The 18819-nt window shown below is 42.5% G+C and overlaps 1 protein-coding gene across 4 annotated transcripts in view; it reads left to right on the top strand.

Moving 5' to 3' along the window:
• The first annotated feature begins 10061 nt into the window (after positions 1 to 10061).
• The window catches only part of LOC115636421 (antigen WC1.1-like), a 59937-nt gene continuing 51179 nt past the window's right edge, over positions 10062 to 18819 (top strand). For all 4 annotated transcript variants that reach the window (XM_030536492.1, XM_030536497.1, XM_030536505.1 and 1 more), the window contains exon 1: positions 10062 to 10183. In XM_030536492.1, the coding sequence (XP_030392352.1) occupies positions 10114 to 10183 (70 nt within the window). In that variant the 5' untranslated portion in view covers positions 10062 to 10113. The remainder of the gene's footprint in view (positions 10184 to 18819) is intronic.

Consider the following 18819-nt stretch of genomic DNA (forward strand, 5'->3'; position numbering starts at 1 on the left):
CCTTTGCCCAGCACAGAGGGAGCCTAGCTGCTGACCCAGAGACACTGGACACAAAATCCATTTCTGAATGAGCGTTTTAGGTGAACGTGACAACCCCAGGGAGACTCTCACACTTTCTCTTCCCCTGTGATGTGCTCAGCCCCAGGGATTCTTTCAAATGAGCCACCCCGGCCCCTCAGGAAAATTCTGGCTATTCTTCTAATTTCCTGTTTTGCTCTGATACTTAACCAGCTCAGTTTGATCCAGTTCACTTGGCCCCTGGGAGAACATGCCCTATAGCCCCACCCCAACTGCTATAAAATTGCCTTGCAAACTTGGGATTCCTGTCTCCTGACATCTCCTCCAACATGCCTGTCAGAACCCCAGGGGCCTCTGTTCCTCAAAGTCCCACTTTCCCTCCCCTGTCTGCTCCTAAATGGACTAACCCTACCTGAACCACCTGGCCCTCAGTCCCCACAATTCGAGAGATCTCTGTGGATCTCTTTAGCTACTAAAGTGCTGGGATAGGGGGTCAGGGTGGCCATACGCCCAGGATGCCCACAAACTCATTAAACCGGTGTATTGAAGATTTGTAGCGTATACTGTGTTTTACTAGAAGTGACACTGAATGGGGGAAATGAGCGGAGGGAGAGAAACCACTTTCTTCCTGGATTGGGCTCTGCTGGAGGGAGATCATGTCTCATGTTGGCAAGTTGCCATGCGCTGTGGTTTCTACACCTAAGATCTACATGTTCAGGAGCGTGATCACAACTTGAGGGGGAATATTTGGGACTTTCTTTTTAAATGCCTGAGGCAATGTCTCTGGCTCTGGGTGTTTTATTCCACCTATGTTGTTTCATAGCTTCCCGTGTGTGTGAATCAAGATCACTGGACAAACATCCCCAAAGGCTAGCCAAGGACTAGCCTTTGCATTTATTTACTTCATTTCAAATTTATAAAATACACCAAATGCCTGGTCTTGGGGGGCAGACCCAGGAATTAAGAGAATATAAATTATTTAACAAATAATAATGCACTGAGACTCTTGTTGCAGCAGACAGACCTTCACAGGCCCCACTAGCAGCATGTCAGGTAAACATGTGAGTAAACAAGGGGCCTGATTCTGTCCTGTGGGTCAGCAAATTGGGATTTATCCCATTAGTGTGAGGAATAAGCACTGGAGCTATGCTCTGTTCCCTGGGTGCACCCTGCCCTCAGACATCCAAATCCAGGAAAAGTGAGTGGGAGGATCTCAGATGTCACAAAGGGAGAGAGATGGGTCCATGATTTATCTAGGACTCAAACTACAGAAGGGTTTATAGAGAAACATCTTGACTCACACCCTGCTATGGATAAGAAGCCAATGCAGACATCAAAGAACTGGTGTGCTATGGTCTTATGACAGACAGCACTTGTGAGAGAGAAGATAAATGTAGGTCTGCAGTATGCCCATGTACAGCACAGGAAGGTAACTCAGGAGAAGATCACAGAGCCGTGGGCAACTGCAATGTGTCCATTTCACAGACAAATTGTTGCGGTGATGTAGCTAAACACACATGAATGGATCAAGGTGCTTCTTATTATGTATGCTGCCTGGGGATTTAGGAGTATCTGGGGACTCAATGGCCTGTGTGCAATCTTGTTACTGAGCCTGGGATAGCAGGACTTAAAGAAAAAAGCGTAGCTCATTGAATAAAAACAGGTAAAGCTCAGAGCTTACAGTGGGCAGCTGATTCCCCCTGTTGGTGTATGTGAGCTTGAAGTAAAGGAAAAAGGCAATGTAGAAAGAATAATGTTTGTAATTGTGCAAGAGAAAAGGGTAGCAATGCTAGGGTTGAAAATCTGTCAGACCCTGAGCCTTATAAATTCAGTGTACTCTTTAGAGAACCAGTTCTAAGACGTCTTTAAGGGGATTAAAAAGTTGTCAGCAAACTATAAGATGTAGTTGACTGAGCTCAATAGACCCACTATCCAGGAATGCAGTCCTTAGGCAGGAGTTTAAAGAGGAATTGGACATGATGTGCATGTGAACCTTCTAAGAAAATATTCCCAGTCACAGACAGAATGTGGACTGAAATTGCCAAAGCCACAGGTGAGGATAAGACTTCGCAGAGTCATCCATACTAGATGCACAGAGTGGCCTGGGCACTATATACCCAGACCATACTATCCATTTGAAGGAGATCTTTTTTTACTAGATGGAAATCTGTTCAAGGGCACCAGACTAATTGTTCCAAAAGCAGGGGTGAAAGAAACTTGAGGGACTTACTGGTATGTAGGGTGGCCAGGGTCCTGAGCAAGCTGGGAGTGTGGCTCAACTGGATGGGGCGGGGCCTCAGGCAGAAGGGCTGGGGCTGGGGCCAGACTCCCCTGGCCAGCCCTTTAGTGCTGCTGTCATGGTACAATTCCCCACTCTGAATCTTAGCGTCCAAAAGATGGGGTACCAGCATGAATTCCTCTAAGCTTAATTACCAACTTAGAACCTGTAGCGCTGCCACCAACCAGGAATTCCAGTGCCTGGTACACTCTGGTCCCCACAAAACCTTGCCCGGGGACCCCCCAAGACCCAGACCCTCTGGATCTTAACATAAGGAAAGTAAACCCTTTCCCTCACCGTTGCCTCTCCCAGGCTTCCCCTCCCTGGGTTACCCTGGAAGATCACTGTTTGATTCAAACTCCTTGAATCACAAAACAGAGAGGACAATTCATCTTCCTTCTCTTTCCCCCTCCTAGACTCTTCCTGAGACAAAGTAATCCTGGAACAGAGAGAAATCAGCCTCTCTCTCCCTCTTCCCTCCTTTCTCCCCACCAATTCCCTGGTGAATCCAGACCCAGTCCTCTGGGGTCTCACCAGAATAAAAAAACAATCAGGTTCTTAAACAAGAAAAGCTTTTAATTAAAGAGAGAAAAACAGTAAAAATGATCTTGTAAATTTAAAATGGAATAGGTACAGGGTCTTTCAGCTATAGACACTGGGAATACTCTCCCAGCCTAAGTATACAAATACAAATTAAAATCTTTTCAGCAAAATACCAATTTGAACTCCTTTCAGCCAAATACACATTTGAACTTCTTCCAACCAAATACACATTTGCAAATAAAGAAAACAACCATAAGCCTAACTCACTTTATCTACCTAGTACTCACTAGTCTGAACTTATAAGAGCCTGTATTGGAGAGACTGGAGAGAAACCTGGTTGCACGTCTGGTCCCTCTGAGCCCCCAGAGTGAACAACAACCAAAACTAACAGCACAGCACAAAAACTTCCCTCTCTCAAGATTGGAAAGTATCCTGTCCTCTGATTGGTCCTCTAGTCAGGTGACAGCCAGGCTTACTGAACTTGTTAACCCTTTATAGTCAAAGAGATATAAAGTACTTCTGTGCTATTAACTTTTCTTATCTGTTTATGACAGCTGCCCATCCTGGCCGCGATTTATAGGGCCTGGGACCCCCAGCCACCACTGCTGCTGGTGCTACCCTGGGGCTCCAGCAGTGATTTAAAGGAGCCCCAGGCCTTTTTAAATTGCCCGGCCCCAGGAAAGCTGCCCCTTTTGGCCCCCCTCATCAGTGGACCTGCCGGTGTGGTGAGTTGTGTACTGGCTATTACTGGTGTGCTATGCCGGACCGTACCGGCTTACTTTCACCTCTGTCCAAAAGCATTACAGAAAGATATGTTAAAAGACACTTCAGAACAGAAAAATGTAAAAGGAGGGTTAGCGATGTTTTATATTAGCCTCAAATGAATGCAAACATAGGAAAAAAAACATTAGAACTGGTGAAACATGCCAGAAATACAGACCTAGTCAAGTGAAGGACCTCATGATGATTACTTAGGAGCCCGTATATTGTATGAGGAGATCTAATCAATCACAGCAGATTGTGGGAAAGTAGGGAAAAAAACCAGAAACTGTCTAGAGGAATTTGCCTATGAAAATAATTTAGTAATTCTGAATGCTGGAGCAACTTCCTGGTTAAATGTAGCTGATGGAAGTTTCTCCTGTCTAGACCTGAGAAGATGATGTAGCTGGGATAGCTCAGTGGGTAAGGAGGGATAGCTCAGTGGTTTGAGTACTGGCCTGCTAAACCTGGGGTTGTAAGTTCAATCCTTGAGGGGACTATTTGGGGGTTTAGTTGGGGTTTGGCCCTGCTTTGAGCAGGGGGTTAGACTAGATGGTCCCTTCCAATCCTAATCCTCCATAAAGACTGGGAATGAGAAGGGGCCACTTCCCAACACTCAGTATATACCAAGAAAAGGATAGTATTGAAGGCAATGACTGTGTCCTTACTTGAAATCTAAAAAAAAACTAATTGGGACCTCTTTAAGTGTTGAATATGTAAATAGCTGTGTGTAAGAAAGACTATTGAAGAGTTCAGCAGAGATATCACAAAGGGAATTATAAAGGCAGCAAGCCTGGCTATACCTAGGGTACACACTTATCCTAAGCACAGAAAATGTGTATTGTGATAGACTATGAAGAGTAAAATGGAAATTATGGAAAGGAATAAGCCATATTAGATTGCAAAAAGTGCATGAATAGTGAGGATTTAATGAAATATAAAAGAAGTAAGATAGTTACACAAAGGACTATAAAAAGGCAAAAAGTGAAAGCTGGAGAAAATACTATGGAAAAATTACATAGATACCAATATATGGGAGGTGTACAAGCAAATTAGTAAACTGGAGTTTAAAAATGAGTTAAGAGAAGAATGGCAGGAAATATGGGCAGAAGAAACAAAGGGGAAAAGAGTCTGTGAAATATGCCCAAGAATCAAAAATGCTGGTATATTCCAAGGCCCTGAGAGAAAGAGTGAAGTGGATCTAGTTAGAATTGTAACTGGCAATTGTGGGTTGAATTTATGAGGGTTTTTTTCCAAAATACTTGCTGAATAATTCCTATAAACAGTTCTTGGTTTGTGAGCACTATATTGGGAGCATTCAATATATATTTGAGCTGTGTTGGTTAGTTTGAAATGTAGGATTAGTCCTCTGTGAGGTTGGGCACAGTGTCCACAGGGAAGGTAGGACTCCTGAGTTCCGCTCTGAACTCAGTCACTGAGTGGCCATTTGACCTTAGACTCATATCTTCACTTATCTCGGGCTTAGTCTCTTCATCTGTAAATGAGGGACAACAATCCTCCCTGGGGCGGGGGGGGGGGGGGAGGTGCGAAGGCAGTGACAGTTCATTCCAGAGTGTCTGTGCAGCCATTTCAACATGCTCTGCTTATAAGCAATGGAAAGCACTACAGAGGATGGACTGTTGGGAACACAGGCTTTTTCACAGCTTGTGAAGGAGATCAGGTGTAATGATTACAGCAGGGAGCTAGGAGTCAGGACTCCTGAGTTTTGGCTTTGGGGGGATTGTGGTTTCTTGGTTAGCGCAGGAATCAGGGCTATCGGCTTCTTTTTGTGGCTCTGCCATCACCTTGGGTACCTTCTCATACCTCAGTTTCCCCACCTGTCCAATGGGGATATAGACACTTCTCTACCTCCTGGCAGTAGTGCAACTTACTGAGGTAATAAATGTTAAAGTCCTTGGAGTTCAGAAGGACAATGGAGGATTGCTGTTTGGGGCACAAATCCAGATTCATTTCTTGCTGTCACCATCCAAAGACAATAAAACATCTTGGATTTGGAATCAAGGATTGGAATTTCCCAGGGATTCTCTGTCTCCTGCTGCCTTTCATTTTCTCTTGGATTTAGATGCTCTGTTGCTAACTGGACTGGAAATTGTTGTGGGGTTTCCGGTCATTGGGTGCCTTCGTGCTGTGAATCTCAGTCTGGCCTCATAGACCTGGATACTAGAGCTAGAAAGCTCTGTTAGCTCATCTTCCTACCCGGGAAGGGCTGATCCTTCTTGATCCAAATGCCATGGTTGGGCCCCTCTCTTTATACCAGGCTGAACTGAAAACCTCCAGCTCCAAACACTGCTTGCTTTGGGAATTTGGATCTAACCTTTACTGATCAGATACTGCCTAGCACTGACAGAGCAGATCTTATTGGGTAAATCTCACAGCACTTTGCAGTAGTGGGTAAGTATTAGGTCCCTATTTTACTGCTGGGAACTGAGCCACAGAGCAGGGGAATTGCTTGCCTGACATCCCACAAGACAATAAGAAACCCAGTAATAGAACCCAAGAGTCCTGACTCCCAGGCCCTTGCTCCAATAATGGCAGCCTGGACTCTCGGGTTCTGTTCAGTCTCTAGCCTGGGAGGGGGTGTTGCCTGGGCTAGAGTAAGGAGCTGCTTATGCAAATCAACTGAAGGTCCTTGTTATTGACCCCACAGCTCTGAAAGGATGGGCCCCCCGGGATCACAGCACTGGGGATGGCGAGGGGAGACTTTGGGAGCAGCTTGTCCTAGGAACTCCTGTCAGTGAGTAGTCTTCAGTCTCTCTGCTAGGGTTGCTAACTTTCTAATCGCATAAAACCAAACTCCCTTGCCTCGCCTATTGCCCCACCCCTTCTCCAAAGCCCCCTCCCCCCCATCGCTCACTCTTCCCCACCCACACTCACTTTCACTGGGATCGGGCAGGAGGTTGGGGTGAAGGAGGGGGTGAGGGCTCTGGCTGGGGGTGTGGGCTCTAGGTGGGGCCAGAAATGAGGTGTTTGGTTGCACGACAGTCTCAGGGCTGGGGCAGGGGGTTGCGGTGCAGGAGAGGGTGTGAGGTACAGCCTCAGAAAGGGAGTTTGGGTGCAGGAGGGGTTTCAAGGCTGGGGCAGCGGATTGTGGCGCAGGCTCCTGCTGGGCGGTGCTTACTTCAGGTGGCTCCCAGAAGTGACCGGTCTCTGTGCACTGTCCACGCCCTCAGGTGCAACCCCCACAGCTTGCATTGGCATGGTTCAAGTGAGAGTCACTGGCTTCTTCTTAGGAAGACTCTGAGATACAAGAGGTTCCTGGGGGAATAGACCCTTCTCTGCAACAGACTCTGAGGTGCTAGGGGGGAATTGTCCTCATAGTCACTACTTCTGCCTCATCAAGGCCTCTAGAGCTGGGGAGGAGGCAAGGGCAGTTATGGAGCCATGCTCCATACCCTGCTCCAGAGAGACACCCACCTCCTCTGTGTGTAGGGATTTTATCCCAACTGAGAAACTCCCCAACAGGGAGATGGGGTTCTAGCACAGCAGCTCCTGGGTGTCCCTATCCTGGGTAAGGGTCATGCATCTTTGGGGTCAAGGTCACACACTGGCAGGCAGAAGTAGAAAGGTCACTTCTAGGGGGCAAACTCCTGCCTCCTTCCCTACCCTAGACCCAACCCATCCCCAGAGCCCCTCACAAGAAGAATGAACCTCCTGTAGCCCTGGGAGCAGAACTGTGTCACCCCATTCAATAGGGGGAGTTGAGGCAGTCAGTGGACTGGCCCAGGTAATCCTGGTGCTGCAGGAGAGCTGGGCACTGATCTTCAAGTTTTCCCCCTGTAGCACCTTCCCCTCAGCCCTGCTCGGCCCTGAAGGCATTTCTCCTCTGCCCTCCTGCCCCTGGGCCCTTCTATGAGTCTCTGGGCAGGGAAGCATCTCTGTCCTTTCCCCCCTCGCAAGTGCTGGGATCTGTCCCAGCCCCCTGCACAGATGCAGCCTGCAGATGGCTTGGATCAGGGAGTAGTGGGGCCAGAGGACCTTTTCCCATCACACTGAGTGTGCTGAGGCAGGAGACTTGCCCCACATGGAGGTAAGAGCCATCCCCACCTGGGCAACTGAGGCACTAGGGATGGAGATCTGGGCACAAGTGCATGGACTGGCTGGGAGTTCCCCATCCCTGGATCCCAGCTCTGCTACCATGACTCTCTTTCTCATTGTGCCACCCTTGTCTTATTCCCAGGAACAGACTTTTCCAAGGCGCCTTGGACTTCTGAGAGCATTTCCTGCAGGAGTCTCCAGCCCCTCTGAGGGGAGGATACTGTCCCTGGTTCTGCTCAATCCTAGAGACCATGTTCATTGCCTGCGCCTCCCAGCTTTGCTCCCTCCAAGCAGGACTGTGGGCCCCTGAGCTCAGCTCAGATCAGACCTCAAACAAGGAGCACAGAGCCTCCAGTGTGTTGCAGAGGGGAAAGGGCCCAGCAGCCCTTTCCATCAGGCCTTAGTTGGGGGGAAAAAGAACTGAAGGAGCTTCCCCAGACGGGTGGGGCTGGGGGAAGAGGTGACAGACCCTGAGAGTCCTCGCTGTGGTCTGGGGGCCCCAAACAGGTATCATGCCAGGCCCCCATTGTGCTGCACCCAGGATGGAAGGGAACGCTGATCTAGACGGGAAACCAGGATTTGTGAACAAGCAGCCAATCACTACAGGAGTTCTGAGGGCTCCCTCATTGATGTGGCGGGAAGGCTGAGTCCAAAGTGCAGCAGATCACAGCAGGGCCTCAGCAACAGTGGTGTGGACCAGTTGTAGAGTGCCTGCTAGGCCAGGCTCAGCCACAAGGGGGCGTGCCAGCCAGTAAGTCACGTTTGGGCAGCCACACACAGCGTCTTCAGGTTGAATTTTACATGTGAATGGCCCTTCCCCAAGCCGCTTTTCCACAGGATGGAGGCAGTTGTTTCTTGGTTAATTTGCTGATGTCTCCACCTGGGGGGGCCTCATGTCCTTATGGCCAGTGCAGAGCTCTCCTCAGTACAGGAGAGTTGGGAGTCAGTTGCACTGACTACAGAACAGAAGGTCTAGTTAGACTGATGCAATCAGAAGGGACCCTGGCATTGCCTCTAGCTGCCAAACGGACTAATGCAGCTTGTGCTTCCTAGAGTTTCCGCACAGGACTGCCCTAAATCCTGGCCTGCACCGAGAGTCCTGGAGAAGGCTGCAAACTACACTACAGCTCCAGGCATGGTGACAGATAACGAACGTGGTCAAAAGTCAGAATTTTCATTCCACGGGAAATTCCCAAATCCTGAAAATAAATTGTTCTATTTTTGAACAAAAAGTTGAAATTTCCCACGAAAGGAAAAAAAAATCTTAAAAAAGAATCTGATTTGGAATTGTCTAATGGAAGCTGAGCCTGAGAGCCCAGTGTCCGAGGCTTCTGGCTCATCCATGGCTTCTAGGGCTTCTAGATGCCTGGCTCCTTGAGAGCCGTCTGGACAACCTGAAAGCCCTGCTTGAACCAAAGCTCCCAAACTCCCAGTTTAGCTGGGGCTCAGGGGAACCTGGAAGGCCTGGGGTCTCTGGCCCCAGGGCAGTCCGCATGATAGGGTCCCCCTGAGCCTTGGATCTTGAGGTTCCTGACTTCCTCCTGGTGGGGTGGCCCTGGAGCCACAGACTCTGGAAGCAGCCTGTCTGACAAGCTGGTAGCAAACCAGACAGGGTTCCATTGGAAACTGCTTGTGTTTGGTCAGAAGTTCATCAAAACTGAGACATTTCTGTAAAACACTTTGTTGCTGATTAATCAGCATTTTCTGACCCAAAAAACCCCAACCCCTGCTTCGCTGGAAAATACCACACCAGCTCTACTCTTAACCCAATCAGCGTGCACTCAGCACAAGCCTACAAGACTGCAACCACTGATGGTCACATCTGAAGAAGGAAGCTCTATGACACACTCCTACTACCAATGCACCCATGATCCTGCTCCAGTCAGGAAGCCCTGAGCAGTCTGAGTTCCACAACAGGAGCAGAGCTTGTTCTCTGTGTTTCTGATACCGATGATCCCAGAGATAACATTCCAGCTCTAGTGGCATGGCTGCAATTGGACCCGCATAGCTCGTGGGGTTGAATTTTAGAGGGTTTTTTCCCCTCAAATTTTCTAATAGGTTTATGCAATGAGCAGCATTTGAGGCTCTGCATTTATTTGCCTAATAAGGCACAACCAATTTTTGCACTGATCTGCCCTGTGCTAAGGAGGGTGGTTACATGATGATCTGAGATTGAAGCAAACATGACATCAGAAGCGGACTAGTCACTCATATATGGTTACAGCCGGAGTTTTAGAATTGTATTGGATGTTCTGGGTACATAAAGTTTTAGATAAACCCTTGGATAATGTCTAAAAAGGTGAATATTGTTTCTATTGGTTCCTTCTGGCAGCTGATGCCAGCATCTGAATCTATATATTTCCCTGCAACTGCTTTGTTGTCACTTGTCAGACACGGAGGAGCCCTGGCAGGGTGTGTAGGTGCAGCCAGGGCACTGTTAGTAGGAGACGGGGATCAGGATGGCAATGAAGGGACATCTCGCCACTCAGCTGCTTCAGCTGCTTCTCCTCTTTCTTCTGGTCACCCTGGGTAAGTGCCTGCTATTTCACTTACAGAACTGGGCAGACTGGAACTAGGAAGTCAGTTTCAGTTCCACTAGAAACAGGGTTTTAGTCCAGAAGTCAATGAGACAAAGGGCAAGAGTTAAACTAAATTTGTCTCTGATTATCTCCCGTGCATGATTCTTAGAGAGAGAGAGATTATACATGTGCAATAATCAAAGATTATTTGATTGTGAGTACTTCATAAATTCTCCCATTCTTGTAGCACTGTGAGCCCAGAGTTGGTTTTAGTGACACTAATAGCGTCAATGCTTAAAAATTCCTGATAAATAAGCCAAAGGAAGAAAAAAGAGGAGGAGGGGAAGGTCTCTGTATTGTGAACTCTAGCCTTATCCCCCTGGTCCAGCTCTGTGCCTCTGCATGGAACATGTGAATAATTCCATGTGCACAGCCCATGCAATTTAAAATAATGCTACTGTGCTGTGTGTGTTAAATGTGTTGGGCCAATTTCAGCAAGGTTTGAATGATCCATGCAGCAGCATATGTCTGTGAGTTGCTGCAGTGTGAGACACTGCTGTTCTTGAGCTGAAGTATAAACCAGCGAAGTTGAAGATGAGAATCAGATTTTAGAAACCTCAAATGCATTGCTAGAGCAAACCGTGGCATTACACCTGGTATGTACAGATCACAGATAGCTCTGCAACGTCTCTGAGCCTGGGAGGGTAGGAGCTGGGGACTTTAGAGCAAGGAATTTTCTGGAGCAGCTAATGTGGTGTTTGTATGTGAACTTCCCAAGAAATTAAACAGAATAAGATGGAGTTTGATCCCATGATAAAAGTGAATTTTTGCAAAAGAGAAACAGCAACGCATTCCACTGGGATTCCTGGGTAACCAGACTGACATGCTATAGGCGATGCTTCATGTGAAACCACGGGACCCTATTCTCCCTGCAGAGTGGAGCAAATCCAAGTAGCTTCAATGGGCATAACGCATACCCTACAGAAAGAGAAGGTGGCCACAGATTCCACTCATGAACAAGTTGTCCTGATTTTTTAGGGACAGTCTCAATATTCAGGGCTTTGTCTTACATAGGCATCTATTACCCCCCCACCTCATCCAGATTTTTCACTTGCTATCTGGTCACCCTAATCTCTTGTAACACCAGTGCTGTTTGCAACCATTGTTTCCAATTGTAGAGATGCACAGCTGGAAAGCTGGCAACTCTTTCTTGTCAAGTGTGGGGATTTTTACTTCTAAACTAGTAGCACTGTAGGGGAAGGTGGTAAAAGCCTTGATGGATTCAGGGAAGTCACTGAACTCTATTTCAAGGACATTTGTTGAAACCAGGGGCGTCTCTAGGTATATTGCTATCCCAAGCATGGAAAGCAGGCTGTCTTCGGCGGCTTGCCTGCGGGATGTCTCTGGTCCCGCGGATTTCGCAGCGGGCCTGTGGGAGGTCCGCCAAAGCCGTGGGACCAGCAGACCCTCTGCAAGCATGTCGCCGAAGGCAACCTGCCTGCCGCCCTTGCGGTGACCAGCAGAGCGTCCGCCCTAGCTTGCCGCCCCAGGCATACGCTTGGCGTGCTGGTGCCTGGAGCTGCCCCTGGTTGAAACATAACAACCCGTAAGTTCAACATCCCTTATGTGTGTCTGTGGAGACACCAAGATATGTCATATGGTGGCAATTAACGGACAAGAGATTCTTATGATGGGAGTACGGTTGAAACAACTCCTCAGTATTATTGGGGGAAAAATGTACCGCAGATTTTTTGGAGAGGGAAGGGGAATTTTCATCAGGTAGGGCCAGGGGCCACAGCCCCCCAGAAGCTCTTGGATTTTTTTGAAGTACAAAATGTAAAACTCAGTCCATTCCATAAACATCTGTTGTCATTATTTGCTATATTTTCTATATTTTAATAACAATTCATACAGTTTCACTACAACAAAATTACCAGCACAGCACAAAGTATTGGTGCATGGTATCTTAGAGAAGTAAATGGATGGTCATAGCCCCAGGAGCTTGCACTGCCAATGCCCTTTGGAGGATGATGCCAGTTCAGGTATAGTAGTAGAATTTATTTTTTGTATTTTGTATAATTTAAAATAAAAAAAACTAATAAGATAATAATGCAGCATGTATTAAATGTTTTGATGTATGTTTTGATTATATTTTTTTTAGCTTTTTTTGTTTTGTTTTTGGAATAGCAGAAAGGAATGGCTAACAGCCATTGGTAGAGATCCATCAGCCAGAAGTCCTTTGTGTCTGAACTGCATTCAAGGCAGTAACAGACCTTTGAGGTCACCACTTTGTTGCAGGTTTAGCATTTTAAAATAAGTAAAAGAATGCCATGATTGTTTTCTTTTGCATTGCAACTTGATATACTAGAGGCTGGTTCCGTGGATAGGGAAACCCAAGGAGACTGGTTATATCCAGACCTCTGGCAATATGAGACAGCCTCCTCCCAGCAATCAAAGGAGGGAGGTGGGCACACGGAAAATAAAGTTCACCGGATAGCCTGGCAAACCCTAAAACAGCACGGGGCAAACCAAGAACAGTAGCATGGAGCCCCTACATTAGAACTAGTCAGGGAAGCAATGAGGTTGCAAACACTACCAAGAGAAGTGGCTAGCATAACTCCTAGTGCACCACCCTCTTCTTCCTCGCTGCAATGCTTCCTGGATCCCACTCCCTTTTCTGGGGCAAGAATAGAGGGGCCGACTGAACGGGGAACCCCCACCACCAGTAGGGGCACAAAAGTGGAAGTTCATAGGCAAGGTCTCCTGGGATCCCGGGGGACGACCATGTGTGTATGTTCAGCAGGGTAAATATACCCCTACACTAGCTTTAATAGATACAGAAGCCACTGTATCCTTAATCAAAACAACCCAAAAAGAAAAAATAAAATAAAATAAATTAAAACAGGTAGCTTTAAAATCCTTTCAGGGAAAACCTAGTCTGGAGTGGGAATGGATCCAAGTCTCCTTTTCGGTGCAAGAGTTTGATTAGGAGATTTGATCCAAACTCCCGATATGGTTAATGAAATTATTCTGGGATCCGACTGGTTGTTCAAAAACAATGTGGTAATCAATATCCCTAATGCTACTCTTTAAAAGTTAGAAATTCCCTCTCCCCATTAAAAAAAAATGGGCAAAATGTCATATTAACAAAAGGGGGGAAAAAACCAGTAGCTGCACTTACAACTCAACAAGCTGAAAAGTGGTGCTTGAAATTCCCCTCAATATAAACTAAAAATAAAAAAAAAAACAGATTGTGGAAAAATTAATGCTTGTGTTAAAATTGTTGGGACATTTGTGCCTCCCCCAAAACAATACTCCTACCCGAGAGAGGCAAAGGCCCAACTGGTGCAAACCATCCAAAAATTAAAACAGGGGGTCATTCGAAAAATGAATTCACCCTTTAACTCCCCTGTGTGGCCAGTGCTAAAACCAAACAGCCAATCCTGGTATTTAACAACTAATTATAAAAGAATCAAAAAAGGCACCATCCCTATGGCTCCTATTGTGACTAATATAACAAAGGTGATAAAAACGTGCAAGTCACATCTGACTAGTTCTCAGTTATTCATTTGGCCAACTGTTTCTTTGCCATACTCCTACACCAGGACTCACAAGATCACAATAAAAAAGCAACAATGGGACCTTTTCTCAGTTGCCCCAGGGCTATCACAGCAGCCTAGCTATTGCCCATGGGCATGTTGTAAATATGCTAGACCAGTTGAGTCCACAGGAAAGGCCTTTTGTGTTTTTATATGTAAATGACATATTAATATTTGGGGAAACTAAAACAAAAACTCAAACACTAACGGAAAAAGTTCTGGCACTAATGGAAAAAAACAGGGTTCAAAGTAGACTCAGATGGGTTCAATTGGTGCTACCTTAGGGTACGTACCTGGGAATAGACATTAAACGACAAGAAGATAAAAAGTAAATTAAAGGAAGGTAGGGGCACTAGTAAAAATGCCGGCCTCTACCGAAGCCCACTCTTTAAAAGTACTGCTAAAAACACACATTTATAAATATGCTAAAATAACTCAACTTTTATAAAAACTGCTATAAAATAAAACAAAATAAAAATAAAAAAAGACAAAACTCTGCTTTAACCCTGCTAAAACAAAGTACTGTCACAGCTGCAGCCCTGCATTTTCCTAATGAATCACAGCCTTTTGCTATTCGTTTGGTGGCTAATAACATGGCCTTAGCTGCCGCGCTATTACAAAATAATAATAATAAAATAAAAAGCTAGAGCCTATAGCATATAAATCCAAAAAATTACAAAAAAAGCAAAAATAAATTTTAATCCCTGTGACTGTGTCTAACACCCGAATGGCTCAATGGACGCTTACTTTAGTTATCAAAGGGGTGACGACAAAAGCATTGTCCAAGCTAAAAAAAGAGACCCAACATAAATGTCCAGAGGTCACTCTGGAGCAAAAAATTGCCTTGGTAAAGGTACCCCCACTAAAAGAATTAAATATTGTGGGCCAAAAAAAAGCACATTTGATTTACTAATTAAAGTGCAATGGTGGTAAAAAAAATATGCGTAAGATACGCTGCCATTAACTTAAAAAAAAAGTCATTCAAAAGCATTTAAACCTTGAATTGGCCCAGCATGCCAAGCTCAATGTAATTTATCAGTTTTTAAAGTAATATAAAAATTCCCCACCGCCTGTGTATATTTATTCTATCAGTAATTTTTGTGTGACGGGAATACAGTTTTAAATACATGATTGTTATAAAAACAGGTAAAAAGCAGCAAATAAAAAATATTGCACATACAAAAAAATAAAAATACATTTACCCATGAGTAACAAAAAACCCTAAACAGTTAATGATGCAACATATAAAGGCACATAGTAAAAAAATAGGTATAAAAGCCACCTGGAATAATTGGGTAAATACAAAAGCCAAACAGCATAACATAGCAGTTGTAACCAAAAATAAATAAATAAATAAATAAGTCTGTGCTAAACACAGTTAAGCCAACAAATGGCACTACAGACCAACCTAACTAAGCTTCAAAAGAAAACAAAAACAATAGTTCCTTAATGTAGCACATCAGTTTATGCCTAAAAAAGTAAACATAAACTTTTAAAAGGCTAGAGCAAATAGCAAAATGAAAGTGTATAAAAAGTAATATTAAAACATGGGTGCGAAATTGTGTGTGGTGTGCTTGGGACAAGGCTCGTCCTTCACACTGGCAACCCATAATGTATCAACGAAGGCTTAGGCCTTAGCACGGGATTCAAATTACTTTAATTACTAAATTGCCAAAAAGTAAAAAAAAATCTGGTATTTATTGGTAATAACTGATTCCTTTTCAGGACGGGTAAAAGCATTTCCTACTAAAAATAATAGCACCAGGGTAATGGCCAAAAAGTTTTTTAATGAAATAGTATATATAAATATAGCACCTCCAAAATAATAGATTCTAACAATGGGGGAGACTTTATAAAAAAAAATCTTTGCAACAATAATAGAAGCCTTGGGAATTAAAGAAAAGCTCCACACACCATACCGGCCTCAGTCCCCAGGCCAAGTAAATCGCATGAATCGCACTATTAATAAAGTGCTCCAAAAATAGTAAATAACACAAAAAACGACTGGTCAAATAAACTGCCTCTAATTTTGGCTGCCATCTGCAGCAGTAATAAACTAAAAACAAAAATCCAGCCGTTCCAAATTCTGTTAGGCCATCCAGTGAACCTAATAATTAATCCTAATTACCTGGTACAAAATTAAAAAAAAAAAAAGCTGTAATATAACTCAGCATAATTATATTCAATAGCTCATATAGCTACAAAAAAATGAAACCACTCTCTAGTATAGGGTTAAGCAAGCCATCAAACACATAAACAATAAAATTCAAAAAGAAAAGCCCACAAAGGCAGTCTTATAAAAAATAAAAAAACCCAAGTCATGTACCTTAAAATAAAAAAAAGAGGTCACTCATTAAAATCAAAATAAATAGGCCCTTACTCCATAGTAAACCGCCTTAGCCCATTGGTATACCACATTATAAAAAATTAAAAACGGAATTGGTACATGTTTCACAAATGGAATTGTTTACATAAACAGTAATGTTTAAATTCTTTGCATAAAAAAAAATAATAATCCCCAAACCTAAGCACAAAGCACTGCTTAACCACCACAATATCAGTCCACAAACAATAAAACTCCAGTGTAAGGTCTGCCTATATCTGCTTCCAAAAACTTTTAGTGCCCAAATAATTAAAGCAATCATAAAAAAATGCAGCCCTCCTTATAAGCCAATATTTAAAAAATAATTCACTCCCCACCAACCAACCATAAATTCCTACCCATAATCCAGTAATCCTCATTAAATGGGATAATAAAAATAGTAGCCAACTCTTAAAATCCTTAAAAAATACCCAAAGTATGCCTAAAAAAAGAGTAAAACTTAAGGTTCACCTTATAAACACCACAAAAATATCAAACTACTAAAAAGTAGGGTCCCTATAAAAATACCACCTAAATTTCCAACTACTCACATTTATCATATCAATAAAATAAGCTTGTTAAAACAAAAACAATACTAACAGTTATTGTGGGATACTGTCCAATAACCCATAATAAATTAAAACTATGGTCCCCAAACACATGCACCAAAATCTAAACCAAAAACTGTGCATTAAAAAAGGTACCCCAATTAAAATAAAAAAAATTTTTTAACTCAAAATAATCCAGTAAAAGTCCTATTAAATTTACTATTGGTTAAAAATAAAAATTGGTATAAATTAAACTCAGTTAACCGTGTCTAAATTAAAACCCAAATGTTTCCCCTACTCCCTTCCTATTTTAACAGCCTAAATAGAAACACATCAATGCTCCAATAACAAAACAAAATAAAATGTAATAAACACCATATTTTAAAAAGTTAAATTTAAATAAAAAATATAAATACGGTAAACCTACAAGTAATTAAAAATAAATTAAGTTTCTTGTCACAACTGCAAAATAGTCTCATTCACAAGCAAGCAAATAATACTGTAAATGTAATAAAAATAAATCTAAAAAACCTAAAAGCAACATAAAATATGTGGCTGTGGCTAAACACCACCTCCTACCTGCTATATAAACAACAAATAAAATTAAAAAATAAAACTGCCTTACCCATAAAATGTACTAAAATACACATTCTTAATTTAGCATCACTAAAATATAAAATATTTTAAATAATATCTACAAATGTTCAGGTATTAACGCATCTTTTAAAACAACGGAAGAGGTCCTTATTTAACACCTACAGATATAAATCAGTGCAATATGTTTCCAGCATAGTTAAGCCTAACTTGTTATTAAATAAAATTATTATTAAAATTGCTCAACAACAATCTATAAAAACAAAAATATAAAAAATAAGCCCGCTCCCAAAATTGAATCTTTTAGCTTTACCCCGGGTTATGGGTCAATAAGCTTAAAAAAACCCCAACACGTTATTAAACAAGGGTGTACAAAATAAAGCCCTCAAAAATGTGTGTGTTTATCCCTACCTATCACCACAAAACCATGCAGCAAAAACACATAATTAAAAACGTATATAAAACAAACTAAAAATGCAACACGTTTTGTACAACAATGTATATGTGTTACATCCTAAAAAAATTTTTTTTAACAATGCAAATACTAGCCAACCACTGTAAATAAATGTCAATATAATTCCCGTGTATTACAGACTAGCAATCACAAGTACTATTTGCCAAAAATAAAAAAAAAAGCACAATGCACTATAACCACCATCCTGGTTAATTTCTCTGTTATCCTTGGCCTAAATTGGCACAATCTAACTAATCACTTGTTGTCAAAAATAAAGATGACTCAGTTTTTACAACAAACACAAAAATATAAAGAAATGTGTCATTCAGATATTACATGCAAATAAAAACATGCTAAAAATTGTTAATCTAAAAAAAACCTAATAGCCTATCACTGGTACATTTTTACAAGCTGATCTCCGAGCTCTAAAAGCATTTTGTCTATTATGTTTCACCTATTATTAGTTGTATTAATATCATCCTATGTTTGCTTGCTAAAAATGTGTTATATATGCTGTTAAACGAAAAAAAAAGTTTATTAAATTACAACCACAAGCCCAAATTGTCACTTTGTGTGTGTGTGTGTGTGTATGTGTGTGTGTATATATATATATAAAAATAAAAAATAAAGACTAATAATATAATAATGTAGCATGTATTAAATGTATTAAAGTATGATTTGACCATATCCTGCCAGCCACCCTTTTTGGATAGCAGAAAGGAATGGCCTAACAGTCATTGGTAGATATGCATCAGCCAGAATTTCTTTGTGTCTAAACTAATTTCAAGACAGTAACAGACCTTTAATGTCACCACTTTGTTGTAGACTTATCATTTTAAAATAAGTTTAAAAATGCTATAATTGTTTTCTTTTGCATTGAAACTTAATGTTCCTATTCAAAATGATCTATATAAATTAAATCTATTTTATATATAAATAAAATATATATATTAAGAATAAATATTAAAGCCATTGCTAAACCAAATATGGTAAAAAACAAACAAAGGCAAAAATGCCAAAAAGCTATATCACACCTCTATTAAAATATCAAAAAAGCAAATTAACAACTCTAAAAATAAAACAAATACC

The sequence above is a fragment of the Gopherus evgoodei genome, chromosome 1 (genome assembly GCF_007399415.2).
Source record: "Gopherus evgoodei ecotype Sinaloan lineage chromosome 1, rGopEvg1_v1.p, whole genome shotgun sequence".
Taxonomy (NCBI): domain Eukaryota; kingdom Metazoa; phylum Chordata; order Testudines; family Testudinidae; genus Gopherus; species Gopherus evgoodei.